Below are 27940 nucleotides of genomic sequence, written 5' to 3'. Positions count from 1 at the left end.
ATTTAGCCAGTCCAAACACACATGCACACAAACACACATACAAACACTAAAGCACACAAAAAACAAACAAACAAACAAAAAAAATACACTTTATGGACCTTGTCCTATTTTCCCAAAAAGCAACTATTTCCTCTGCTGAATTACCTTAACTTTCTTGTTTGTTTCCGTCTTTACAGCTAATTGGACGACCTGTTCTACCTGCCTACTGGTCCCTTGGGTTTCAGCTGTGTCGCTACGGTTATGCCGATGACTCAGAAATAGAAGAACTATACAGAGGCATGAAGGCAGCTCGTATTCCCTATGTAAGTTTAAGAGACTTTTTTGGGTGTCTGTTGAGTGTTTAACAATAATTAATGAATAAATAATTACAAAAATGTTAAGGTCCTTCGTCTGTTGAGTGTAGTTTTATTAGTCCTTTTGAAGAACCTTATTTGACCAAGTTAAAATTTCTATTTCTAAAACTGGATTAACAACTCTTATGAGTTTATTAGTAAGTTAGAGAAGCAATTGTACAGTAATTTCAAGCTGAGAATTTGGCAAACGTCGTCAGTCAAGCGTTAACTAATCTGACCTTTACCTTTCATCTGCTGCAGGACGTGCAATACGCAGACATCGATTATATGGAGCGTCAGCTGGACTTTGTTTTGGACTCACAGTTTCAAAATCTGCCACGCCTGGTGGACAACATGAGAGCAGAAGGCATGAGGTTCATCTTCATTCTGGTAAACAACACTTAACTCTTGCTGGCAGACACATGTATGCACAAATACAGCCATATATCTCCAAGGCATTTTTACAGTTTAGCGCACAGTGCATAGCATTAAACCATTTTAACTTGAGGCAAAAAGTAGTGGAGGCTTTTTGTAATGCTTTAGGCTTACAAATGATGTGTCTGATTCCAATAGTGAACTTAATATATTGTGAATCCCTGAAGTCGTTTATGTGTTTAATTTCAGGATCCAGCCATTTCAGGCAATGAAACAGTTTACCCTGCTTTCACCAGAGGAAAAGCAGCTGATGTCTTCATCAAATGGCCCAGCCATCTGAGCAACGACATCGTGTGGGGAAAGGTAAGACTCAATTATCAAAGTCAGAAAATGACCCTGAACTACTGATAAAGGGAGACATAAAAAGATTTGGTGATAGATTTTTTGTCCCTCAATTATTCGTGACCTTTCCTGTGGCCCTTTTTTCCTTTTAGGTCTGGCCTGATTTCCCAGGTGTCGTAGTTGATGAAAATGTTGACTGGGACACCGCAGTTGAGGTACACTGCCTCCCATATTTACAGTGTGAGCTTAGAATATTTCAAATATCTCAGCTATTGAATCGTTTTCATCTTTGAAACCCTCAAAGTAAAACTGGTTTAAACAATTTACTGGAAAGTTTGGTAAGCATGGGCTTAATATTTAAATTGTATCTTAAATGATAAATGGCTTTTTTACTTGTTCAGCACTTTATCAAGACCCCAAAACGCTTCACACTACATTTTAGTCATTCACATACGCACATTCACAAACTGATGGTGGCAAGCCGCCAGTCCCGCTCCGACAGAGACGGAGTGGGAATCAAACTGGCAACCCACAGATTATAGGATGAATTTCTACCACCGTCTTAACACTTTCCTTTACATATGCTTTTGGTCGACTTTATGTAAGTTTGTGGTGCATCAATGTAACTCAGTGAATGTTAACATTTTAATTATGTGCGTTTTTTGATCATTTCCAGATCTACCGGGCGTACACCGCATTCCCAGACTTCTTCCGTACTCAAACCGCAGCATGGTGGAAACAAGAAATCCAAGACTTCTACAATACGATGAAGTTTGATGGTCTTTGGATTGTGAGTATAAGGAAATAAATATATGGCTGTTCCATTAAGAAATTCTTCACAAAATTGTCCACAACATTTCCTTTTATACATTGCAATCTACTTTTTGTCTGAAGGACATGAATGAACCTGCAAGTTTTGTCCATGGCACAGTTGGTGGTAAATGTCTTGGCAATCCCCTCCTAGAGAACCCTCCATATATGCCACGTAAGAATCTGTCTGTGTTTTTTTTTTTTTTTTCTAAACCCACCTAGAGTGACATTTTTAAATTGATTTTTGTGTGTTTTTATATTTTGTGCACCATACAGCCCTGGAATCCAGCCATATGGGTTTGAACCACAAGACTCTTTGCATGAACAGTGAGCAGATACTTAGCAATGGAAAGAAAGTCGCGCACTATGACGTCCACAACCTCTACGGATGGTCTCACACCAAACCTACCTTCGAGTGAGTGTATATGTCTTCATGTTTTCTTGGTTGCACTATCTGAATTAACTTAATTGTTTGTATTAACCCATGTATTGTTTAAAAGGAACAGAAAGCTCTGACTGAACCGGCCTGTAGAGGAAAATCCAGCTTCAGAAGACTAATAACTCAATATGTCCTGCCAGAAATCTGTTCTCATTAAATCTTTATGATAATGTTTGCCAGTGTAAAAGAAAATTGGTCCCTGTAACAATTTTCTCGCTGCGCTGTAGACACATCACAACATTACTTTAAGTTGTAGTTCTAAGACTACAGCACAAGTGAGGTAACACTATTCTGTGGAAGAATTATAACCTCATTAGATTCTGACATTTTTTAGATATTGAATTTATAAAACAGAATTTTTTTATCCTGTGCAATTGTGTATATGAAAGTCCTGTGAAACATCCAGGTGAACGTTTTGCAGGATTGTGAGGTGGACGACTTGATTGCAGGTCTCAACATTGCAGCACAAGACAAGTAGAGCAGCTTTTAGCTGGCCTGGTCGTTAAATTCCTATGCAATTCTGCTCAACGAAAAGTATCACTTCCAGCATAGTCTGGGTTTTCTCCCCTTGNGCCAGCCTTTGGACAAACGGCACAGATATCCACATTTCAACCAGGATTTCGCAACTTCACAATTTAAATACTTTTTTTATGTATTTACTTCCGTTCCTTCAGTACAAGATGAATTGCTATGGAGTGCATCCCTTCTACATGGGCCTTGAGGACACTGCTGATGCTCACGGAGTGCTGTTGCTGAACAGTAATGCAATGGGTGAGAAATGCATATGCATTAGTGCAGACTCTAAATCAAAGGTAGATAAGGGTTTAATGGGTATAGAGCAAGCTCATCAGTTTTCACATAATCCCAATGATTGACTTATTTTTAGAGTTGTAATGAATTTTACCTATGTTATGCATGCATATAGCTACTACCTTCTATCAAGAACGGTTCTTCAGACCCAAAAAAACAGAGAGGAGAAACTTTGAAAACTGCTTTCTGAGAAAAAAACAAAACATCTTACTCTTTACTATATCATTTTCAAACACAAGTGTTGGGTTACACACACTTTATGTAATGGTTAAATATCTTCAAGCTCCTATCTTTGCCCGCGTTCCTCCACCTTTGCCCATCTTGATTTCAGCCCACGATTAACTTTCTTTGCGGCCTCAGACAGTAACTCCTTGGCTAATGTCCGTTAGTATGAACTAACAAAAAAATGCGTCACAGAGGAAAAAAAAAACACTTAGTTATAGGAGCAGCCAAACTATGAAAAAAATGTAACTTATAAACTGGAAAATATCATTTAGACCTTACATACTGTAAAGGACATCAGACTTATTCTTGGACAAATTAGACTTTACATAAAACTTTTAAGAGTCATTAATATCTTATTATTTTGTGTCCAGATGTGACTTTCCAGCCAACTCCGGCTTTGACCTACCGCACACTTGGAGGCATTTTGGATTTCTACATGGTCCTGGGACCAACACCTGAGATGGTTGTGCAGGAATACACCACAGTGAGTCTTCTTTGCTTCATATAAGTGACTTTAGCTGTGTGAGCATGTGTGTGTTTTCCACTTGGCCCTGGGCCACTGGTGATGGACTGCGGCAGCTGGGAGTTCCTTGCTTCATTGCGTTCTTTCATTTAGCCAGTCCAAACACACATGCACACAAACACACATACAAACACTAAAGCACACAAAAAACAAACAAACAAACAAAAAAAATACACTTTATGGACCTTGTCCTATTTTCCCAAAAAGCAACTATTTCCTCTGCTGAATTACCTTAACTTTCTTGTTTGTTTCCGTCTTTACAGCTAATTGGACGACCTGTTCTACCTGCCTACTGGTCCCTTGGGTTTCAGCTGTGTCGCTACGGTTATGCCGATGACTCAGAAATAGAAGAACTATACAGAGGCATGAAGGCAGCTCGTATTCCCTATGTAAGTTTAAGAGACTTTTTTGGGTGTCTGTTGAGTGTTTAACAATAATTAATGAATAAATAATTACAAAAATGTTAAGGTCCTTCGTCTGTTGAGTGTAGTTTTATTAGTCCTTTTGAAGAACCTTATTTGACCAAGTTAAAATTTCTATTTCTAAAACTGGATTAACAACTCTTATGAGTTTATTAGTAAGTTAGAGAAGCAATTGTACAGTAATTTCAAGCTGAGAATTTGGCAAACGTCGTCAGTCAAGCGTTAACTAATCTGACCTTTACCTTTCATCTGCTGCAGGACGTGCAATACGCAGACATCGATTATATGGAGCGTCAGCTGGACTTTGTTTTGGACTCACAGTTTCAAAATCTGCCACGCCTGGTGGACAACATGAGAGCAGAAGGCATGAGGTTCATCTTCATTCTGGTAAACAACACTTAACTCTTGCTGGCAGACACATGTATGCACAAATACAGCCATATATCTCCAAGGCATTTTTACAGTTTAGCGCACAGTGCATAGCATTAAACCATTTTAACTTGAGGCAAAAAGTAGTGGAGGCTTTTTGTAATGCTTTAGGCTTACAAATGATGTGTCTGATTCCAATAGTGAACTTAATATATTGTGAATCCCTGAAGTCGTTTATGTGTTTAATTTCAGGATCCAGCCATTTCAGGCAATGAAACAGTTTACCCTGCTTTCACCAGAGGAAAAGCAGCTGATGTCTTCATCAAATGGCCCAGCCATCTGAGCAACGACATCGTGTGGGGAAAGGTAAGACTCAATTATCAAAGTCAGAAAATGACCCTGAACTACTGATAAAGGGAGACATAAAAAGATTTGGTGATAGATTTTTTGTCCCTCAATTATTCGTGACCTTTCCTGTGGCCCTTTTTTCCTTTTAGGTCTGGCCTGATTTCCCAGGTGTCGTAGTTGATGAAAATGTTGACTGGGACACCGCAGTTGAGGTACACTGCCTCCCATATTTACAGTGTGAGCTTAGAATATTTCAAATATCTCAGCTATTGAATCGTTTTCATCTTTGAAACCCTCAAAGTAAAACTGGTTTAAACAATTTACTGGAAAGTTTGGTAAGCATGGGCTTAATATTTATATTGTATCTTAAATGATAAATGGCTTTTTTACTTGTTCAGCACTTTATCAAGACCCCAAAACGCTTCACACTACATTTTAGTCATTCACATACGCACATTCACAAACTGATGGTGGCAAGCCGCCAGTCCCGCTCCGACAGAGACGGAGTGGGAATCAAACTGGCAACCCACAGATTATAGGATGAATTTCTACCACCGTCTTAACACTTTCCTTTACATATGCTTTTGGTCGACTTTATGTAAGTTTGTGGTGCATCAATGTAACTCAGTGAATGTTAACATTTTAATTATGTGCGTTTTTTGATCATTTCCAGATCTACCGGGCGTACACCGCATTCCCAGACTTCTTCCGTACTCAAACCGCAGCATGGTGGAAACAAGAAATCCAAGACTTCTACAATACGATGAAGTTTGATGGTCTTTGGATTGTGAGTATAAGGAAATAAATATATGGCTGTTCCATTAAGAAATTCTTCACAAAATTGTCCACAACATTTCCTTTTATACATTGCAATCTACTTTTTGTCTGAAGGACATGAATGAACCTGCAAGTTTTGTCCATGGCACAGTTGGTGGTAAATGTCTTGGCAATCCCCTCCTAGAGAACCCTCCATATATGCCACGTAAGAATCTGTCTGTGTTTTTTTTTTTTTTTTCTAAACCCACCTAGAGTGACATTTTTAAATTGATTTTTGTGTGTTTTTATATTTTGTGCACCATACAGCCCTGGAATCCAGCCATATGGGTTTGAACCACAAGACTCTTTGCATGAACAGTGAGCAGATACTTAGCAATGGAAAGAAAGTCGCGCACTATGACGTCCACAACCTCTACGGATGGTCTCACACCAAACCTACCTTCGAGTGAGTGTATATGTCTTCATGTTTTCTTGGTTGCACTATCTGAATTAACTTAATTGTTTGTATTAACCCATGTATTGTTTAAAAGGAACAGAAAGCTCTGACTGAACCGGCCTGTAGAGGAAAATCCAGCTTCAGAAGACTAATAACTCAATATGTCCTGCCAGAAATCTGTTCTCATTAAATCTTTATGATAATGTTTGCCAGTGTAAAAGAAAATTGGTCCCTGTAACAATTTTCTCGCTGCGCTGTAGACACATCACAACATTACTTTAAGTTGTAGTTCTAAGACTACAGCACAAGTGAGGTAACACTATTCTGTGGAAGAATTATAACCTCATTAGATTCTGACATTTTTTAGATATTGAATTTATAAAACAGAATTTTTTTATCCTGTGCAATTGTGTATATGAAAGTCCTGTGAAACATCCAGGTGAACGTTTTGCAGGATTGTGAGGTGGACGACTTGATTGCAGGTCTCAACATTGCAGCACAAGACAAGTAGAGCAGCTTTTAGCTGGCCTGGTCGTTAAATTCCTATGCAATTCTGCTCAACGAAAAGTATCACTTCCAGCATAGTCTGGGTTTTCTCCCCTTGACTCAGATTGGTTCCAGTTGATTGTTGACCGGGCTAATCAGCAAACAGACGGAGAAGTTGGTGTAAATTTTCTATGCTGTTTTAGACTTGCACTCTGCCTATAAACTTAGCAACAGCAGCGGAGGAAGTGAGTGAAGCCGTTCAGTCCATGTTGGCCACACTTCCAAATATTGAAATAACATTAACAGCCGCTTCGCTCAGCTCAGCACTTCTCTCTTTGCAGTGGAGGACGGTTGTTTACAGCGCAGGCAATTTCTGGAAAGCTTTTTGGCATTGAACTGGCACGCTGCATGCAAACCCAAATGTTATCGATTGGGTGAAATGTAAAACTTCAACAGAGTCCACACCTCCAGGAAGCAATCGTTTCTCAGTAGCCAAGAGTCCAGACCCTCTGTGCAAAACAAACACTGTGGGACAAGGAGCTGGTTTTTACCAGGCTAGCTTTTAGCCAATCAAATAATTCTCTTCTGGTCAAGTGACACCATTGAGTTGGCCTGGGCCAGAGTTGTGCCTCTTAACAGTTTACTGAAATCCATTGCACCGGTGTCATGTGGTTAAAGTAATAAAAAACTAATGGAAGCAGACGACAGCAGCCCCAGTGCCACTGCTGGTGGCATCCTCTGTTGTGAATCTCTAGTTTACCTCTGGAGTCAAAATTCAGACATGTGAATAACATCAAACCCAACAGGTGTTGTCCTCACTAAGCAGGCTAATCGGTGTGAGGGATATACCTCTACAATTTATCTACTAAATACTAAAGGAGTGTGACTAATAATGGAGACTGTGCATGTTTTTATGTTTTGTAAAGATTTAGTGAGACACAAACGGCTGGAAGTTCAAACTGTTTATTACAGCTATTATTGAATGCCTGTAAGTCATATTGGATTTTGAGGTCAGGGCTGCAAATAAACCTTTTTCTATTCCCTGGAATTCTGACTTGCAACTCACAAAAACTTTTACTGCAAACATGCAAAATAAATAAGATTTTTAATGTCTTTTACTGATAAGAAACAATACCAAGGAAAATAAAACTCCTGTTGCAGTACTGTTTTGAGAAATACTGATCAGTCGTAATTCTCAGTCACAGAGGGCAATTACTATAATGTTGGGATTAAGTGTATAACTTTCAATGCCAAATGCAAAAGTTAAACAATATACCAGTGTAGGTGATTTATCCAGCATTGTTAGCAAGTACCAAGTTCCATGTGTCTGTGATTTTAAGACAAACTGTCTTTCTTTATGCAGTGCTTTGCTGGAAGTCACTGGTAAGAGAGGAATAGTTGTGACCAGATCAACCTATCCAACTAGTGGGAAGTGGGCAGGACATTGGCTTGGAGACAATAACTCCAGCTGGGACCAGCTGTTCAAATCCATCATAGGTATGTGCAGATACAGACACAAACTCTAAAGGATGCAGGTTCTTGTCAATAATTGCTGATGATCTTTGCTCGCCTTTAATCTGACTTTATCAAGATCTGCCAGAAACTAGATAAAGCAGTTCCTTTTTTTTCTTTTTTCTTTTTATTCTTGCAGGCATGATGGAATTCAGTCTGTTTGGAATTTCCTATGTAAGTACCAATATCTGATCTTAGTTATGACGAGACATAATCTTATTGATATGACCTTGTTCTTTCTAAATGGATTACAGCAGCTTAAGTGATCTGATTTTGTTTGCCCGACCCACTGATCAAAGGACATCTCAGAATAATATGTGAAACATGTCATTACAAGCCCCACTCCCCCTGACAGAGTTTGAGCAAGTCTGACATGACCTATAAAGTTTGTCCTTAATTAATAAATCTTAGATGTAACTTATATTTTCAAACTCTTGTGTTGGTATTCTCAGGCTCCACTTTATTCACCTCTTTGTCCTTGACTTACTTGTTTCTGCCCCGTCCTCTTGCTCACACATCTTTCTGTCGTATCTCATCATCTCATTGTGTCTAGGAATAATCATAATCTGACACCTTATTGATTGTCTCATGGAGAATCATTTGCATGCTCCAAGTCGAGCCACGGGGTCACAGCACAAAAAGACACTTGATAAATACAGTGCTGGCAACAAAAGCGGTGTGACCTCTGTTGTCGTCGTTGGAAGCTGCCCTGTGTGTAGTTTCACCTGTTCCCTGACGCCTTTTCTGCCACTGTTGTTTTTAGACCGGCGCAGACATATGTGGGTTCTTCAACCCAGCCGAATATGAGATGTGTCTTCGCTGGATGCAGCTGGGTGCTTTCTATCCTTACTCACGTAACCACAACGGCAAGGGCAACCCGGTGAGTTACTTCAAAAACACTCGTATCGTCCTGACATCGACCACAAAAAGCTCGGCTTAAGGTGCAAATGTGTTTGTTCAGTCAGCTCAGATAGTTCAACTTCTCTTTAACTTCTTTTACATGCTTTAGAGTAAGAGGAATAAAGGACAATGCATTTTATTGCACAATAATTCTAACTTGTTGGACAAGAAATAAGAATTTTAACCAAGGTTTTGAGTCGCTGTCAAGTTGAATCATTGAGTTGATTATGACTGGCCGACAGTAATTGTTTACAAAAGAACAGAAAAACACTCCAGCATTAGTAAACAATTTGTTTGGTAGATTTGGGGTGCACTATAAAAATAAATAACACAGTTAAAAATTAACTCTAATTTCTAATCACTGTGGGAATACAAACATTGCCTAATCGTCATTAGTTGATGATATTAGAGTTGGATGCTTCATGACTTACTGGAATAAGATAAAGCACTAATAATGACCACGAACTGCAGTTGTGAATCTCTGGTTTGAAATCTTAAATATATACTGATCAAACACAGTTTAAGATCATCTCTTTTGTGAAAACAGAAAATAGGGGAGCATTTTCTATGCTTTTCTTTTTAAATATTTTGTGGCACTAGTACACTTTATTGACACTAATCAGACAGGAAACAGGCAGAGAGATGTAGTAAAAGTCTCAAGGTCAGGAACATCACATGGCTGTATATCAAGAATCAGTAGCTTCCATTTAATGGAGAGCCTGCTCTACCACTATGTATTTCCTGTTGTCTTTTTGGCATTAAAATTGCCTCAATTTAAGACCAAAAAAAAAAAAAAGAAAACTCAATACATGGACTGGTTGGCTTGCAGCCAAGTGTGAAGCAGCCAGGATGAGGATCAGTGCCTCCAAATCCGAGGCCGTGGTCTTTAGCCGGAAAAGGGTTTCAGAAATGGACCAGGACATCAGCAGGCGGGTTGGTGTAGCTTCTTTGTACCAGACTGCTGTTGTCAGGAGAGAGCTGAGTCAAAAGGCGATCTACGTTCCTACCCTTATCTGTGGTTATGAGCTTTGGGTCCTGAGCAAAAGAAAGAGGTCATAGATGCATGTGGCCAGCATGTGTTTTCTCTGCAGGGTGAGAAGCTCCGACTCAGAGTCGAGCCGCTGCTTCTCCACGTTGAGAGGAGCCAGTTGATGTGGATCAGGAGTCTGTCTTGCTCTTGTGAATCCAATAGCTATTCTGTTTTGTCTTGTGAGATGAATGTAGATAATTCAGTGTGAATAACCTTAGACTTTAATTTGAAAATTACAACCTGAAACCGAAGTGATGGCAACCAAAAGTTTTACAGAAAAAAAAAAAAAAAAAAAAGTGTTTACCTGAACCACCCTGGAATGTTTCACAGCATTTTGTAAGAGCTTTGAAACCGATGTTGCTCAGAGGGCTCTCCTTTTACAGTGCTGATAACAAGTCAGTAGAGACTTACTTCAAAAGATCCAAACTATTCTAGCTGTTGACCCCGACCTCGGGAGCTTTTGGCGTCTGCGTTAGCCTGTAAAGTCAAGTTGTACAAACAGAGTTCGAACAACAAACTAAACGTAATCAACTTTTCCTTCTGTTTTCCACGTGGCATCTGTCTTAATTTGTGTTTTACACATACCTACACTGCACACAAACACATGGAAAAAACAGAGACCTGTTTGGTTGTCTGGTGTCGTTGGCATTCATTTTAGTGGTGACCTTTAAAAGCGTTGGAACACATCTGAAAAATCCAATAACGCCCGTCCAGAGATCGATCTCATAGGGCGAAATTTCTCCACGCGAGAGACTGCAATGCTAGACAGGGCACCTGCGCGTGCATCTTGTGTGTTTGTGTGGGTCTACATCTGTGCTTTTTAACGGCATGGAGTGTGGATGTAATTGAATTCTCAAGGTGATCTGAATACCACAGCGCTGCACCTTACCTTCACAGTAAATACACACACGCGGCATTTAATTATGAACATTCAGTAATGAGAATATAACAGAAGGAAATACTGTCACGAAGACAGAAGTATAATAGAAGTAGGCTCATTAAATAAGCAATGAGTTTTTTTAATTTTATTTTATAAATGCATAAAAAAGTGTAAAGGAAGGAAAAGTGAGCCGTATGATAAAGGAGTTATAACGCTGTACAGGCTCAGCAGGTGCTTGCGCTTGCTAGAAAAAGGAACAAAAGTCAAAATTAAGAGGTAGACAGCAAAAGGGTCATCTATCTACACCATAAAACATTTTCCTGTAGGTTTTATAGAAACAATATTTTAACATGTAAAGAGTGTAACCTTACAGACACACGACAACAACATCACCGCTGTAAACCAGATATGCTGTGCAGGGTTAGATACTGTAAGGGCAGAAAGAGGAGAGTTTCTGCAGAGTCATTACCATCGCTCTGTCTCACTGTCTCTTTGCCCTTAGACAGACTTTTAGCACTGACCTCCAGATAATTTTAGTGCACTGGCAAAACACTGCTAGGTCCACAGTCAAATCAGAGCCCAATTAATTAAGCAAGTTAAAAAAAGCACACTGAAGTTCAGCACCCTTTATGTTCACTCTTCGTAAAATACCACAGGATTGTGGCTAAGTATTCGTATGCGAGTCTTTATACACTTCACTAATTAAAAAAAAAATAAAATAAAAAATCACACAATAATGTTTTTAAATCTAGAGATAGAAAAAGCGCTCTATCTTCTTTTAACTGTATTTTTCATCAGATATCTGTATTTTTTCATTAGGTCACAAACTGTGTGCATTTTTCTGCTTATTTTACACATATGAAAGATTATTTAGGAAAGTATTTGTCTTTTTTTTTTACTTTACTCTCAAAGGCAAAAATTTAAATGAGGTATGTTGCCGTTCTTTGACTCAGAGAATGAAACAAATTGATTTTCTGTGAGCTGTTTATAAAAACAGATGTTTTTTGAAGAACTGCCTTTAATTATAGACAAAATGTAATTTGTAAGACAGAGGGAAAAAAATCAGCTCTTTTTTATCATGAAGACTGATAACCCTTAAGCTGGTCACCAAACAATTAGTGGCACTCATAAAATTACAGTAAATTTACAATAAATAAAAGCTTATGTCAGTGGAGTGAATTTTACCACTTCTTTTTTCTCTCCTAGAAGTTCATGATCAGAGCAAAGTGCTGAGAATTACCTTCCAGTAATCATATTTGATTGTAGAGAATTAGGGGGCGAAAAGGACTCTCTGAAATTTGAAGCAGATAGAATTCCTTTGGTCTCCTGATAATTAGAAGTCTCAAAATTTACTTGGAAAATTAAATGATAATCCACTAAATTCACCGGGTCATAAAATAATGGAAATGATCTGTATTCAGTCGCATGCAGTTAGGCTTTCAATAAATGCCCGCTGAGCTGCAATTAATTATCACTGCTACAGGTAATGATCACATTCAAGGTAATACTGTGGGGGGGGGATTAAAGATTGCCCATCGTTTCGTTGCTGATCCTAATAGTTTCTCTGAAAACTATCATAGAATATAAAATTTTTCCAATCAAAAAGGAAGGTGGCACATACACACTTAGAATCTAATTTATCTACTGAACACAAGGCAATTTGCATATGGGGCACACATCCACGACACAAACACAAAGCATCATAGGGAGCAGCATATGGTCTTGGCACGCTTCGTCTAATATTCTTCATGATCGAAGGTGTGTGTGTTTACATGCGTGCACTCGACCAGATTGATTATTGTCCATGTTGCAGTCCCTAGCTGTAAGCTCAGTTTTATAATAAGCACTGAACAGTTTTATGTTTAACCCTATCTGCAGAAACATCACACCACATCTACTCTGTGTCTGCGATCCCTTTTGTTCAGCTGTTTTGATGATAGGCTGCTATCACTAAATAATGCAATGCTCTGCAAAACTATTTAACTTTTTCACTTTTTTTTTTTTTTACATTAATGTTACACACACATCAGTGCACTGTGTTATGCTAAAATAAGTGCATAACAGTCAAGTAGTAGGAAAATTATATTTGGTTTTCAGAATTTTCTTCAGCAAAAAGTGTGAAAACTGTGTTGCATGTTTGTATTCATCCCTTTTCACTTTAAAGGGAACACACCGGGAGAGTGCTCTTTCGTAACATTAGACCAAAGTTGAACTTTTTGGCTTGCATATTAAATGCTTTTTTGAGGTAGAAGACAAACACACATGCTGAAACATGGTGGTGGCATCAACATGGCGTGTGAAGGCTTTTCTTTAGGGACAAGAAGACTGTAGTGATGGAACCTGTTTGCTGTTTTTTAGCCTCTAAAAAAATTCTAGCAGTTTTTTAGAGGCTCAGAAACCAATTAAAAGCTCTAAAACATTTGACGTTGGAGCAGATGTTATCCTTCCAGCAGGTCAATTACTAAAAATACAGCCTGAGATACAAATTAGTGATTTGGACAAAACCATATTTATGTGTTAGAATACCACGCCAAAGTCCAAACAAAAAAAAAATGTATATTTGTGACAAGATATATAGAGATGCTCTCCATCCAGTTTGTTTAGGCTTGAACTAATTTACAGTGTTTAATAATTTTAGAGACAGAAATGCAAGAGAAGTGAAGTGAATGACCCAAATGCAAGTAAGGCGGCAGGAGAGAAGCAGAGAAAATGCAAAAAAAACCCTAAAACCGTAAATGGAACACAAGGAAAAACCCCGACTGGCAGCAACAACAAACGGTCTGACCTGGACTAGGAAAACCAAGTAGTATTGACATTGGGGAGCTTTTTCACTGGACATGAGAGCAGGAGGAATGAGCAGATGAGAGACGGCTATGAAGTACAGGGAGCTTAGACTCTGAGTGAAGGGAACACAATGAGCTAGCACTAACAAAACATTGTAAACACTAGCAGAATGCAAACCTTGGAATACACAGAGCTCAAAATACTACAGATCATCAGCATAATGAACAGAGTACACCCGGAACCAGGGGAATAAAGAACCTAAAAACATACAAGATGCTAAAGGAGTAAAACCAAAAGCATGTAGAAACTTAAAACTAAAGAATGACATCAATATTTTATATTAATATTTTGGCTTTTCACACATTCAGAACCAGAATCCCAAACTTCACTTGCAGTTGTAGTTGGTGCAAAAGGCTCTTTTACAAAGGATCGACTCAGTCAGGCCTAAATACAAACTGAATCACATTTTTGGTTTTAATCAGTACAACAAATAGAAAACCACGGATCAATTTACTTTTTAAACTTGTTTTGTGTTGTCTGCTATTTAAAATTAAGTAGAATACAAATACAGTTGTTGTGACAACATATGTTATGAGTTGGAAGGCAATTGTATTTCTGTCTTTGTATTAATACATGGCAAGATCATGATCATACATGATATTGCCTCGTTGGAATATCAGTATTTACTCCACTGATACCAGCCTTCATTTATGTATTCATTTAATTTATTTCCCAGTAATATAACCATTATATTGTGGTCATGATCTACCAAAAATTGAAGGCTTTGTCTCCTGGTGACAAGGAAACGTTTTTATGATTTATGAGCAAAATAAAATAAAATAAAAAAATGAAAAATGAACCCAAGAAAACTAACCAAAGTGCTTATGAGAAAGATCAAAGGGTAGACCACATTTAAAATGTTGCTATGACACAAGTACAACATTTTAAATAAAATTGCTATTTGTGATGAGATTTAAATGCATGTATACCATATTTTGCACTGATTCGAAATGTACTTATCTTCATCCACATACAATTGCATTTCCTTCTTCCTCAGAGACAAGACCCTGTTGCCTGGAATAACACATTCGCTGAGGTGTCCCGAGATGTTTTGAATATCCGTTACACCCTCCTGCCTTACCTGTACCTGCTCATGTTTGAGGCTCACACCAAAGGAAGCACAGTTGTCAGACCAGTCCTGCATGAGTAAGTACAGACACATGTGTTACAGAGCCCCATACTCTAGAGCTTTATTGCTTGCAAAAAAAAATCAAAATTTTTGTCATCTATTGATGAGAAGTTCCTCTAAAACCAATTCAAGTGTGATGTTTTTTGAGCTTTCTTTCAAAGGTTTTAAGTACTTCTGCTTTAAAGACAATCACTATAATATCTATTCGATTCTTTTTCATTGAATCGGTAGGAAGTTGAAAGGTTGTGTCTCGCCATAGAAGCATAGTAGGACTGCCTCAAAGCCATTTGCACAGAGCCCAGTGGCTGCTCTTGGCAGCTCCCAGATGAGAGTGTTTGAAATTGTTCGAAAAAGATGTATTTATTCATCTGAAGAGACTCCTATAAAGTCACAGATGGTATTTAAGAAGCTGCCAGAACGAGTCTGGCAGGGTTACTTGGCTCGCATCTTCAAATCTCTGAATTCCAGCATAAGTATTTGAACAGTCGGTGGGGCTAAGGACGCATGAGTAGGCTTTGGTGACATGCCTTCTCTGTCAGGATTAATAGCTTCTTTGCTTCTCTGTCACAGGTTTGTAAAGGACAAAGCTACATGGGACATCTACAAACAGTTCCTCTGGGGACCCGCCCTCCTTATCACGCCTGCTCTAGACCCAGTATGTTTATACCCATAGTACTTTTCCTCCATTTGTCTGTTTTTATCAGAAATATTTAACAAATATGACATCATTATACAATAAATCGATCAGCGCTTACCTTTTAATTTGTGTTGTTTTTGTGTGAACAGGGAGTTACGGTGGTAGAAGGTTATCTTCCAGACGCACGCTGGTATGACTACCACACAGTAAGTATCTGACTGACAATCATTTTAGAGAAAGACACTCTCATCTAACGAACAATCTGTTTATGTTGGTAAAACAACATCACTAAAAGAACTACACTGACTGACGGCAGAGTTTTGGACTTGCTGCTCAACAATTGTTAATTATGCTATTGTTCATTAAAAGACAGACTTCCCAGCTCAGGGATTTATTAGAAAACATAATGAATTAAGAAAGAGGCAAGAATTTATGATGAGGCTGTCCCGTTAGTCTCTGTTTATAACAGAATTACAGCAGCAGCCGGAGCAACTTCCTAATTTAAACCTTGACTAATGACCAACTTTAACATTTTATGAAATATTCCGCCGCAGTATTAACATACCGAATCCATAGCTACAATTTCAAACAGTTCACTTTCACGAGTCCCTCTTAATTTTCTCCTTAGGCCAAGAATGTTGGTAAGCGTGCCACAAAAGTGTCCATGGACACACCACTGGAGCACATCAACCTGCATGTCCGAGGCGGATACATCCTGCCCTGGCAGAAACCAGAGAACAACACGTTCTACAGGTGAACACACACACACACACACACACACACACACACACACACACACACACACTCACACTTCTGTCAAATCTTTACAGCACGCAGTCAGTGATCAATAAATTAAAGATACTAGAAGAAAACAAAGGCATGCCTTTTGGGAAGCATTGATTTCTGTTCTTGTGTTCCCATAAAACATACAAAAAGAAAAGGTTGTATAATTGTATTCACGTTAAATAAATGAATAAAAATCTGTCTCTAAATCCTTATCATCATACACTTTTATAATTAGAGATGATATCACATGTTGCAAATGTGAATACGTTTATCTTTAAAATTAGATGTTGTCAAACACAAGTCAGTAAGTTGCTATTTTAGCTCAGTTTGACTTGGATTTAGTCACATGCATGCAGCATGTGGAACAACAGAGTGGCTGAGAGCAACACTAACAGTTTGATCAGGTGGATCCCCTAAGCAGAAATGGAAATGTTTTCGTCTGAAGCAGCAGGTATAAATAGAGAAGCTCCTTTAGCTCTCACCCTCTCTGTCTCATCCCTTTCAGTCGGAAGAACCCGATGGGACTCATCGTTGCCCTGAGTGACTCTGGAACTGCTCAAGGATCTGTCTTCTGGGACGACGGCGAAGGAATAGGTGAGTGAAAGGTCACTCATCCAAAGAGGAGCTTGCCATTTCATGTTTGTGAATGTGTGTGTGTGTGTGTGTGTGTATTTATGAGGTACTTATTCATGATAGTCAATAACATTTCAAAAACACAAACACATTAAAGAGTCCAATTCATGTTGCATGTCTGCATGCATACAGCCACATATGATCACCAATCCAAAATCAGATTTGAAATAAATTGTTGAATACAACAAGATAAAACAGAAAAGCTTTTGTAGAGTTTATTTGAGGAGTTTATTCAGTAGCTTCCAGTATTAATTTTCATGTGGTTAAATGATGTGCCTCGTCTGAGTACCACACGGTCACAAGTAAAGGATGCAACTCAATAAATGACCACATCATCAGCTTCTGTAGCAACGGCCCTTCCTCTCTGTGGAGGACGTAAGTGACTCTGCTGGACAACTTTGAGCAGTTTTTCCATGATTACTTAAACCAAGATCTCTGTGTAAAATATCTTATCTGTATTAGCTCTATAAGCTATGAAAGACATTAACATGTAAATTCATGGGAATATCAATTAAACATATCACTTTGTGTACACAACTTCAGAAAATTGGGAAAATATAGTTGTTTTTTTAATGGGAAAATAAATATGTAAAAAAAAAAATAATTGATTGGACATCCTAATAAACATTATTGCATCTTTTTTTGTGCACAACTTTGTTTAAAATGAAAATGTTCATAGAAGATTTCAAAAATCCATATTTAGTGCACATTTAGAAATTTACAAAATGTACAGAAGATAGCTATAATTTACTACAATTTGTTGGAAGATTTTGTAGCTAAATTTAGCAAAGCTATAAACTTAAATAGACCTTAACAGATCAAGCCAACCAATGAACGAGGAATATTTACTTCCTCATTCGTTCTTGGATTGCTCTCTCACACACCTAAACTAATTTAGCGTATTAAGTGCTTCTGTTAGAAAATGCATTACTCTGTGAAAGGCATGTTTGTGTCGGGACAAAGGAAAGGGAGATAGAGACCAATCGAGGAAGGAGGAGGGTGGTGGGTTGTGGAGGTAGTGACAGAAACTATTACAGTAATTCCTTGTGTTGCTGCCTGGAGATATGCTCTCCATCACTCCTCCTTTATCTTGTCCCTTGCTCCTTTCTCATGTGTCTGTCTGCCTGTCTGTGTCTTTTTATGTTTGTTTTGCCTCTTGGTTTAGTCTGTGCTTACCTGTGTTATGTACTATTCTCCTGTCTTAAGTCCTGAAGGCTTTAGTTTTATTTCACTCCACTGACAGTCAGGCTGTCGACTTTTCAGCCGCACACTTCTCTGTTTTCCCACTTACAGAGCCAGCTCATTACTCAGTTTCATCCATTTGGGCAGTTGTACTTCTAATTAACTTACTTTGTTGATAGAAGTCTGTTATTTGCTAACTTAACTCACCCTGAAATCAACTTGGGGTTACCACTGAGCCAGTATTGTTTTACTCAAATACTCAACCGCTGTATAAGTTCAGTACTCGTCCTGAATCTCTCCGTGACATTCATTCTGAAGTTGCACACCAATTTAAACTCCATGTCTCTGCTCTGTGCTTAACTTTCTCATTTCTCTCCCAACAGACACAGTTGGAAAGAACCAATATCTCCTAACCTCCGTTAAGGCAGAAGAGGTGAGTTCAAGGGTCAACTAAAATTCACATGTTCATAATGTTCCTCTGTACTTCTATCACTGATTATCTAAACACCAGGCATCCTTATGCATAGAGTTTGTGGATGACTAAAAATGCGACGTTATTAGGCAACGGTTTGTTACAAAACATTGAGTTCAGGTTGGAGGTATGTCATTTGCCCAAATATGAATATATATATATATATATATATATATATATATATATATATATATATATATATATATATATATATATATATATATATATATATAAAGCTAATTTTCAATTATAAATTTCTCTTAGGCCAGTGATTTTTACAGTAAACTTAAATAGTTGGCAAGGTTGTTCTTTGTCCTTGACAGTTTACTAAAGGAGAATAAAATACCCACTGCATCGTCCCAATGACAGGCTAGGGTTTCATTTTTGTACTAAAACAAGCCACATCAAGCTGGCCTTTTTCTTTAAACAGCCTCTTTTCAAATAGCTCTATTGTCCGGGGAGAATAAATACTGTTTCAGTGCGGACAGAGGACCAAAACAGAGAGGAGAAAGATGCTTTAGAAAATGTACTTGACTTTGCGAGGACATGGTCTCAGAGTATATTTACTGTCCGTTAGAACAGATACACTGTGTGCTTTTAGGGGAAACAATACACTATGCAACCCAACCAAAACATCTTCATTATGTTTTTAAGTGGAATTATGACAGGATAATAAATTTAGGGAGAAAAAAAAAACACACAAGATGGATGCAAACCTCTTGTTTACATCCAAGAAATAGTTGATTTATAAAAACACATTTTCTGTTAATATGTGTGCCCACTTAAAGGCTTGTGGCTAAGTTTGATTATAAGGAAATATTGACTAGACCTCAGTTTGAGTCAAACATGCCAGTAGCTTCCTAGTCACTGGGACTAATAGGACTATCACTGCTCTATTTGTTGTTTTATTTCGCTTTCCTGCCAAACAATCACAGGCACGCACAAGCACACATCCATCGCACAACAACGCTCCAAGGCATACATATGTGCGCACGTCTACAGTATACAACGTTACAGTTAGCGTGGCCAAACATCTGTGGCAGTTCTCAGGTTCAGTCCAAAGCAATTTTACACGCCGATAAAAACAGACACATTATCTGGCAGCTGATCGAAGGCAGAGCGGCAGAAAAATGAAAGTGTGCCTGTGTGGGTGCTTGTGTATGTACAAGGGAACACACAGATGTGAAAAGATGAGGATAAGTTGGGTGATGCAGTCAGTGCAGCCTGACAGATTAGCAGATCATTGTCCATTCTGGACGGGCTTTGTGAACATTTATTGTGCATCTGCATGGGTTGGTGAGGGAGTTTGGTCCTGTAACTCGAGGACAACACTCGAGTTACAGGAGTGTTTTTGGAAAAGTTCAAGATGAAGACTCTTTCTCATTCTGTGCTGTAGGAGTCATGGTTATTTTATTTCTTTAATCTGGTGATTGCTACCTGAATGAAGTAAATGATAAATGGTTTCTGGTCTCAAAATCCTTCATGCCAACATCAATCTTTAGAAAAATTTTCTAATATACAGACTTGTGAAACTGTTAGGAATAAAATAACTAATATAGAGTTAAAAAAACAAAATGTATTTTATCAGATAAACAACCTAATATAAATAGGTAATATTTTGTATTGCATTTTCATGCATTTGATAACTACTGATTATCTGTTTCTTTCTTTGTTTCTCCAGAAAACGTTGTCCAGTCAGATTGTTCAGAACGCTCTAGACCCTGCTGATCATCTGATCCTGGGCGTGGTGAGGGTTTGGGGAGCAGGCACTGTCAAGATCACCGGGGCGACCCTGACGGACAAGGATGGCTTGACGCACTCGCTAAGCGTAACCCACGACACCAACACTGAGGTCAGAAGTGTTTTCAAATTCTCACTGTTTATAATCTTGTTTTGATTGTTTTCTGTTTTTAAATAAGAGGAACAGAAGTTGTATAGAACTGAAAGACAGTTTGGGGAAAAAAGAAACAATAAATTGCAGTTTGGTGTTGGCAAAGGAGGCTCTCTCCAGGCGCTTCTTCTTTTCTACATGTACATGCATCACAAGCTTATTTTTGTTAAATCTTACACTCAAAATGCCACGTTCATTTCTGGTGAAATATAGACTTATCTAAAGTATAGGGTTTGTAATTTATCTTTACCAAAGTGGAAAATATAATAAAAAATAAATAAGTTCAGTGATAATGTTTCCCCTGTATGCATAAACATATTATCTTAGTGATTTTGCATGTGAATTTTTACAGCTTTCTGCTCTAATAACCCTCCCGTAAGCAAATTAATCAGTGTCTGACATCTGCAGCTTCTTGTGCATCACTGTCATACCTCATCCAGATTTTTTTTTTCCATTTCAACACACACACAAGCAGACAACCACACACACACACACACACGTTTGAGTTGACTGAGCATTTTCTAGTCTGCTTAAAATACCCAGCAAAGCAAGGTTCGCAGCCCATATCCTGCTGTGCTGCATTCTGTTGTCTAATAGCTGTAATTAATGCTGTTTTCTCTGTGACACTATTGTTCCATCTTCATTTTGTGATGAACACAGGACTTGACGTAGGACAGAGTTTTTAAAACTGCTTGTATTTTTTTTTTTTTACTTTTGCCACAGTGTCATATCAGCTGTTGCTTTGACAGAAAGAAATGTTTAGGAAACTCGTGAGCATTCATAGAGGTTAAAGCAAAACCGTTACAAATATCCAATATGCCTTACGGTTCAGGTTTGTTTGATTTTTAGCAGTCGCTCTTCAACGCAACATTTGCGCGCTTCGTCTTTTCTTCTTCACATCAAAGTTACTTCACAGACTGATTTTGAATGAGCCTACTCAGTGGTCCTGTTTGAAGCAAAAGGTTCATGGTCCACAGGAACGAATTCGGGGTTCAACTTGGGGACACTTCAGTGGGATTGTTGCTGAGCACATCAGGGCTTTAGGTGGTAGAAAACCCAAAATAGCTCAAAGGCATTGTGGCAACAGTAGTCCAAGATAGGAAAATAAACAGAAAAGGATTTGAAAGTAAAGACCAGGCAATGCAAAGGTGGACAGCGCAGTGACACACGCAATATGAAGAACTGGCTCAAAAATAAAATAAAAGATGACGGGAGATAGCGTGTTACTTCTCACTTTTGGCTGCTGTGAAATACTTCTGTTGAGGTTGTGTACCTGCACTCGGTTTTCTTCTTGAGAGCATAAAAATGATACCCAGTGCAAATCCTTAAATAATCAGAGGTGAAAAAGACTCCAATCTTCAGATTTGATCTGACACTTGAGAAGTTAGAAAGCGAAGTAAGTCAAGAGGTCGAGAATTGCATATAAAGAAAGTCAGGACTTCTGTTGTTGGGTTGCACCTGTGTTGGGGATGGAAAGACAGACTCTGAATAAAGAAACGGCAGAAATATATCCCATCTAAAGAGTGAGAAAAACACACCGAAAAGGATTCATATGGAGGAAGAACAGGCAGAGGGAAATGAGAGAAATGGAGTAAAGATGACACAGTTTATTAATGGCGATAACAACTAGTTTTTCAGTATGAAACAATCTCTTATCTGTAATCATAGTCAGAACTTGAACATCAGTAAATGAATCGGTAAGCAGATGGCGGTGTCATCGAGATACTGTGAGGTAGGAGAGTCATTCCTGCTGCGTATAAAACAAGATAGCGACAGTCATGCAGAAAACTGGCTTGTGGTTCGGTACATTAGGACTGATATCACCAACCGAGCAGTTTCTAAGCATGTACCTGTTATAGCTCAATGACGTAGTTCAAACAAAACAGGGAGCAAGTGTTAGACACATGTCTGCACACTTATTATGCATGGCCATAGAGATAGAAAATGGTGCAAAGCAAATGGTTGTATTGTGAAGTTGTTACACATACAGCACGGCGTCCGATGGCTCATTCATTCTTCTCTTTCTTTCTCTCTATAGGAGCTGACCATTGATGTTACCTCAAAGGCTGTTCCTCTGCATCATCCTTTCAGTATAACATGGAAGACCGGCTGAGAGCAATCATCACATTTTTTTGCCATTTAATGATTGATCCAATTAACCAGATTTTAACATAAAGCCTTAATTTATTGTATCTGTGCCTCTTTTTTTTAAACAAAACCTTTGTTTTGTTTTTTCATTAAAGTGTCTTACAATGAAATGCTAAGCAACTTATGATAATATGTGATAACTTAAACTTGCAATAATGTAGAAACTGTAATGTTTGCTTTAACTTTTTTCCTTAATAGTGTAATATTAATAAAAATTATTTGTCTAAGTATGTTGAAGTGAAAAGTATTTTTTTTATAATCATACAGTCAAAAAGGCTCCAACAAAATATTTGTCTTTCATATGACAATGTCACTGCACATTCATCTTTTCAATCATAGATAGATAGATGGATAGATGGATAGATAGATAGATAGATAGATAGATAGATAGATAGATAGATAGATAGATAGATAGATAGATAGATAGATAGATAGATAGATAGATAGATGTCTTATGGTAGGAAAACTTCTGTTACTTCCAAAGCTGCTGTGCAATTGTAACTATAAATGCTCCAAACTTTTACTTTTAAAACATTTTTTAAAAAAAGAAAACATTTAGCCTTCGCATGAACTTTTCATCTTGCAGTAACAAAAAAGTAAAATCATAAACGCTCAAATATCTTCTACTGCTTTGCTTCTATAAATGCCTTTATTCTCTGCACAAATGATGAGGTCCAAAACTTTTTACACAATAGCTAATTTACGTCTTACATTTTGTGGATCAATACATTTTTAGAGCCATTTTTATGGAGACCGTCTTCCCAGACAATGTGGTTTTAAATGAGTTGCAGTAAAAATGCGTCTTTGTCGCCAGAATGACTTCAAGATGCAAGTGTGTCACAGCTGAAGAAGGAAACAAAAACATAAAGCAAAATGAAAGCGATAGTGGAAAAATACTGACGACATCTGAAGGTTGTCAGACATGAAAGGTGTGTGGGATGGAACGTGTGTTCTAAACATGTTTTTGGTATGCGTATGTGAATTGAACGTCATTGTGTCTTTTGTTAGAACTTGGGGGAGTTTTGCAAAACTATAGTCGCAGTGAAGTGGTTACCAAAAACCGACAGATAATGAAGGCACAAATGGTTCATCTGCATGCTGGTTTGACGCTTCAGCCATTACTTCTGTAATAAAACCATTTGCTTATGTGCGATTGCACTCGCAACTATTTACTCAGTAATTCAGACGCTGACTTTCCAGTGACAACTTGCATGTTGAAAATAATGACTTCTCTTCTAACATACGTCTCTTTTTCAGACTCGCCTAACAGTTAAATTTCCATAAAATACAAACCAAATGCAAAACGTTTCCACATGCAAACGTTTGCATTTAAACGTTTTGCCTAAATTAAAGCTTTATGTTAAAATCTGGTTAATTGGATCAGTCATTAAATAGTTAAAAATATGCCGATTGCTCTCAGCCGGTCTTCCATGTTGACAGAAGTATGCTGCTTCTGTCATGTTCAAGACATTATTTTGACAGTAACGTTGCCTCATACCTTGACTGGTCCCCAGATTCCCATTCATAATTTTACAGGCTCTCACATTCCCACCAACCTATGCGTCCCAAGTCCAACACTCTAACAATCTCGCCTGTTTGTCATGAGCAATTTCACGTGTTAAACACTCTGGTTATCCTCGCTAATGTGCCACTCACTCACTCAAACCGCCATGTACTAATTCCCACTGCAGGCCCTATCTTGCATTACAACCTGTAACTGCTGCCTGTTAAATGTATTTGTTTCATGGTTTAGCCTGGGTGTCTCTAAAAATGCTGTACAGAAGCATAAGTGGTACCTGTGGAGTCTGGAAGCACCTGAAATTCTCTTGACTATTCTGAAAGGTGTTATGAAAAGGAAACTTTAGAATAGAAACATTCATTGTGGAATCTCCTTTTTTACAAGGCAGAATGTAATAATGTTAATGATGTTAAATACGCAGTGGAGTTCACACTGAATTATGGGATTGTTTTGTATTTGATTTGCAAAATCTGACCTTGATTTGAACATTTCTCCTATCGGTATTTAGTATTTTGTTGCTGACTGATCAGACATTTAAATATCAAAAAGGGCAATTTCACTACTTACTGGACTTTAGACAGCCTCAAATCCAGGATGGTAATCCAAGTAAGAACAGAACGTACTTTGTTCCTTTAGCTGGATGTAGCTAAAATTAAAAAAGAGAGAGAATAGATCAACTTAAAGCTCTGTCTTCGAAATTCTTATAGATGAAATAAAACTTCCTAAGTTCACAAATATAGGTTGCCTAAGTTATTCTGTAGCTGCCAAGAAAATCAGTGCATTCTAACCAAGACGAATCCAGTTAAAACACTGAGTTAAAACATTGTGTTGTTTCATCTATTGGAACCTGCAGAAATGCCTTTCTTCTAAGCAGTTCAAGTTGAATGTTATTTTGATCGTACATCCTGAATGTTATTAACACCTGCAGCAAAAATGAAAATCACCAAACCCGAGCAAAAATAAGAAGTTTTGAATTGAAAAAAGGAATTCGGTTCTATTTTGAGTAGATAGTAGATTGTGCTTTGCTTCGTTATGGCTCATATGCATTTCTGCACAGGAAGTCATGCCGACAGACTGCACAGCAGGCCGCTTAACGTTTGGCATCGCATGACATGACACTTTCAAGGGAACACATTCTTATTTATTTTCTGTTATGTAAGCAGTACACTAGATGACATGACAATTGTTCCAAATGTGATGCCTTTATCAACCTTTTCCCCTCACTCTCTGACACAATACAGATCAGCTTGTCGTGGATCTCTTGATAGCCACGAGGCTCCTTTCAGAGCACACTCACAAAGTGTCCTGATTATATAATGCTTCTGTCTGCCTAAATCAACCTTTGTGTCAAACTAAAAGTATTAAATCCAATTTAATCTGACAAAGACATACGTTTTTGTTTTTTTTGTTTTTTGTTTGGTTTTGCACATTTTCAAATGCTCCCTTGTACAGCAGACTGAAACATAAAAGAGATCAACTGATGTGTTGGCAAAATGTTCAGATTGCATTTTTGCACTGAGCTGACAAAATAAAATGCATCCATCTCATCATTTATCCTTTCATTTTCTGATGTAGGTTATATATTTTTAGACATTCAATTCAATTTTTATGAAGTTTTTGAAAGTTATGATGCGTTAGATATTTCATTAGATGTTTCCAAACTTTATTTTGTGATATTGAACATGAGTCATTTTCACATTAAATGCATTGTTCCTGTTGTGAAACTTATGAAACTATATTATGAACAAAGCACAATGCCAGCTGAAATGTCTCAACCCTTAGTCTGACTGGCATATTACTGTATTTTTTAATGTCAGATTTTATTGTCAGTGTGGGGAAAAAAGTCTAATATGACAGCGGACGAGTGGAGTAGTTACACTAGATTTCTTATTAATTTATTAATTAGGGCTTAAATTCTATTCACATCTAAATGTTTTACCTTAAAAGTCAAGGTTTAGACAAAAAGGTTGACTGAAACATTACTATATCTAAAAGTCTCTCAAATATGTCATTTGCTTTAAAAATAGGTGTTAATTTGAGAGTATCCTGTCTGATTGGCATGTTAAATTAAGTCTGATATGCTCATCAGACAATGTTAAAGAATTATTTTCTACCTTTTTAATGTCATATGATATACACATTTAAGTAATTGTATGAAGTTATAATTTATTTTTTTTTAACTTACATACAAATCTGAAAAGTGTGAAAACCATTTTTATTTAGCAATGGGAATGGAGAAAGAGGAATAAGAATACATTTCAGGCTCTAGATGAGTGAAGCACCAAAATAAACTAATATTCTATTAAAAAAAACAACAACTTGAAAAATCTGGTAGCATTTCATGCAGTTTGTAAACTTTCTAATGGAAAAATGTTTGAGCAAATCTTCTGGCTAATAGAAAAAAGTCAAGTGGCTATTAAACAATAACATAATATAGAATGAAAAAAACAGAAGCAATGGGCACAAAAATTCAAGGATCATCATTAAACACGTGGGGAAAAAATAAATATCTCAGCCACACTTCTGACAATAAGCACCAGCGAATGAATGAATGAATAAATAAATGAATGAATGAATGGAACAAGATGATACGAAACAACAAACAGCATGGCAGCATTTTATTGCACTTTAAAACTTCCGTTAACTTTAAACCAATCCATCTGCGGTTTCTTTGAATATAACTGGAAAGCACACGGACGATGCAGTTCGTTCTTCTTCACCAGTTAAAGTTACAGAAGGAACAATGTCACCGTTAATGGGGAGTAAAAGTGGAGTGAAGCTGCAAGGTTACTTACGAGTCAGTGCAAATTGAGAAAGATTCCTTCTCTGGATAGAGCGCTGATGAGAAAAATGCATTTCTTTCAACGGATTGTGGATTAAGCACCAAAGGACGGCCACACGCGCACAAATTCACAAATCTCATCAAAGGCCAAAGCGGCACACCCACACACTCACATTTACCAACATTCCTCACGCATTAAACCAGAAACGGGGCATGCACAGAACAAAGATTCACCAATTGGCTGGACCATCCATGCAGAAAAGGATTTAAATATCACTGAAAATGGGACCAGACTGATTGCATCACTTCCGATTCAGCAGAGCTGGTCAAATGCCTCTGGTGACTAAGTAATTCAATACCCCAGACAGTATGCATAATGTCACAAATAACCTTGCACGCATGATCACCTGCAAGCCTAAATGAAATCCATTTGCTGCTGTTTTCAAGAATGTAAGGTGTGGGTGTTTAGGCTGTAAGCGCTCTAGGGTTATTTGAAGTTAATTACATCTAGGGCCAAACTTCTGAAAAACTGTTTTGTTTCCAAGCTTGCCTCATCTAAACATAAGACAAATATGTGGCAGCTGCTCCCTGTTGCCATCAGCTAAAAACAAAAATAAGATCCAATAAACAAATGAGTAATCTCCACTCATTACATACACAGAGGGAGGTAAAGATGTTTCCTTTGGTTATTTTAGGGTTGCCTTTCCTTGTTTTTTTGTATTATTTCTTGCTCTAACTCATTAGAAACACATTTACTGAAGTATCTACCTCTTTGATTCACTGTAGATTAGAATCATTCCTGATAAATGACACATGTACATCATTTAGTGTGCACTCGGGCTCGTAAAACTTTGTGATTGAAATATGTAACACACTTGGCTCATATGAAGAAAACAGGACA

At 37.8% G+C, this 27940-nt stretch overlaps 1 protein-coding gene across 2 annotated transcripts in view; it reads left to right on the top strand.

The window, feature by feature from the left end:
• si (sucrase-isomaltase) overlaps positions 1 to 22968 on the top strand; it is a 62949-nt gene extending 39981 nt beyond the window's left edge. For both annotated transcript variants that reach the window (XM_015053850.1, XM_015053840.1), the window contains exons 31-48: positions 177 to 302; positions 594 to 722; positions 957 to 1070; positions 1202 to 1264; positions 1726 to 1839; positions 1944 to 2034; positions 2136 to 2274; positions 8058 to 8191; positions 8346 to 8380; positions 8970 to 9086; positions 14858 to 15006; positions 15560 to 15644; positions 15776 to 15832; positions 16255 to 16379; positions 16918 to 17006; positions 18611 to 18660; positions 20381 to 20551; positions 22629 to 22968. In XM_015053850.1, coding sequence (XP_014909336.1) covers positions 177 to 302; positions 594 to 722; positions 957 to 1070; positions 1202 to 1264; positions 1726 to 1839; positions 1944 to 2034; positions 2136 to 2274; positions 8058 to 8191; positions 8346 to 8380; positions 8970 to 9086; positions 14858 to 15006; positions 15560 to 15644; positions 15776 to 15832; positions 16255 to 16379; positions 16918 to 17006; positions 18611 to 18660; positions 20381 to 20551; positions 22629 to 22703 — 1863 coding nt within the window. In that variant the 3' untranslated portion in view covers positions 22704 to 22968. The remainder of the gene's footprint in view (positions 1 to 176; positions 303 to 593; positions 723 to 956; positions 1071 to 1201; positions 1265 to 1725; positions 1840 to 1943; positions 2035 to 2135; positions 2275 to 8057; positions 8192 to 8345; positions 8381 to 8969; positions 9087 to 14857; positions 15007 to 15559; positions 15645 to 15775; positions 15833 to 16254; positions 16380 to 16917; positions 17007 to 18610; positions 18661 to 20380; positions 20552 to 22628) is intronic.
• Positions 22969 to 27940: the final 4972 nt, after the last annotated feature.

Source organism: Poecilia latipinna, unplaced genomic scaffold (genome assembly GCF_001443285.1).
Source record: "Poecilia latipinna isolate Pla-1442-1.1 unplaced genomic scaffold, P_latipinna-1.0 Scaffold54, whole genome shotgun sequence".
Lineage (NCBI taxonomy): Eukaryota > Metazoa > Chordata > Actinopteri > Cyprinodontiformes > Poeciliidae > Poecilia > Poecilia latipinna.
This window is presented reverse-complemented; position numbering and strand designations above follow the sequence as displayed.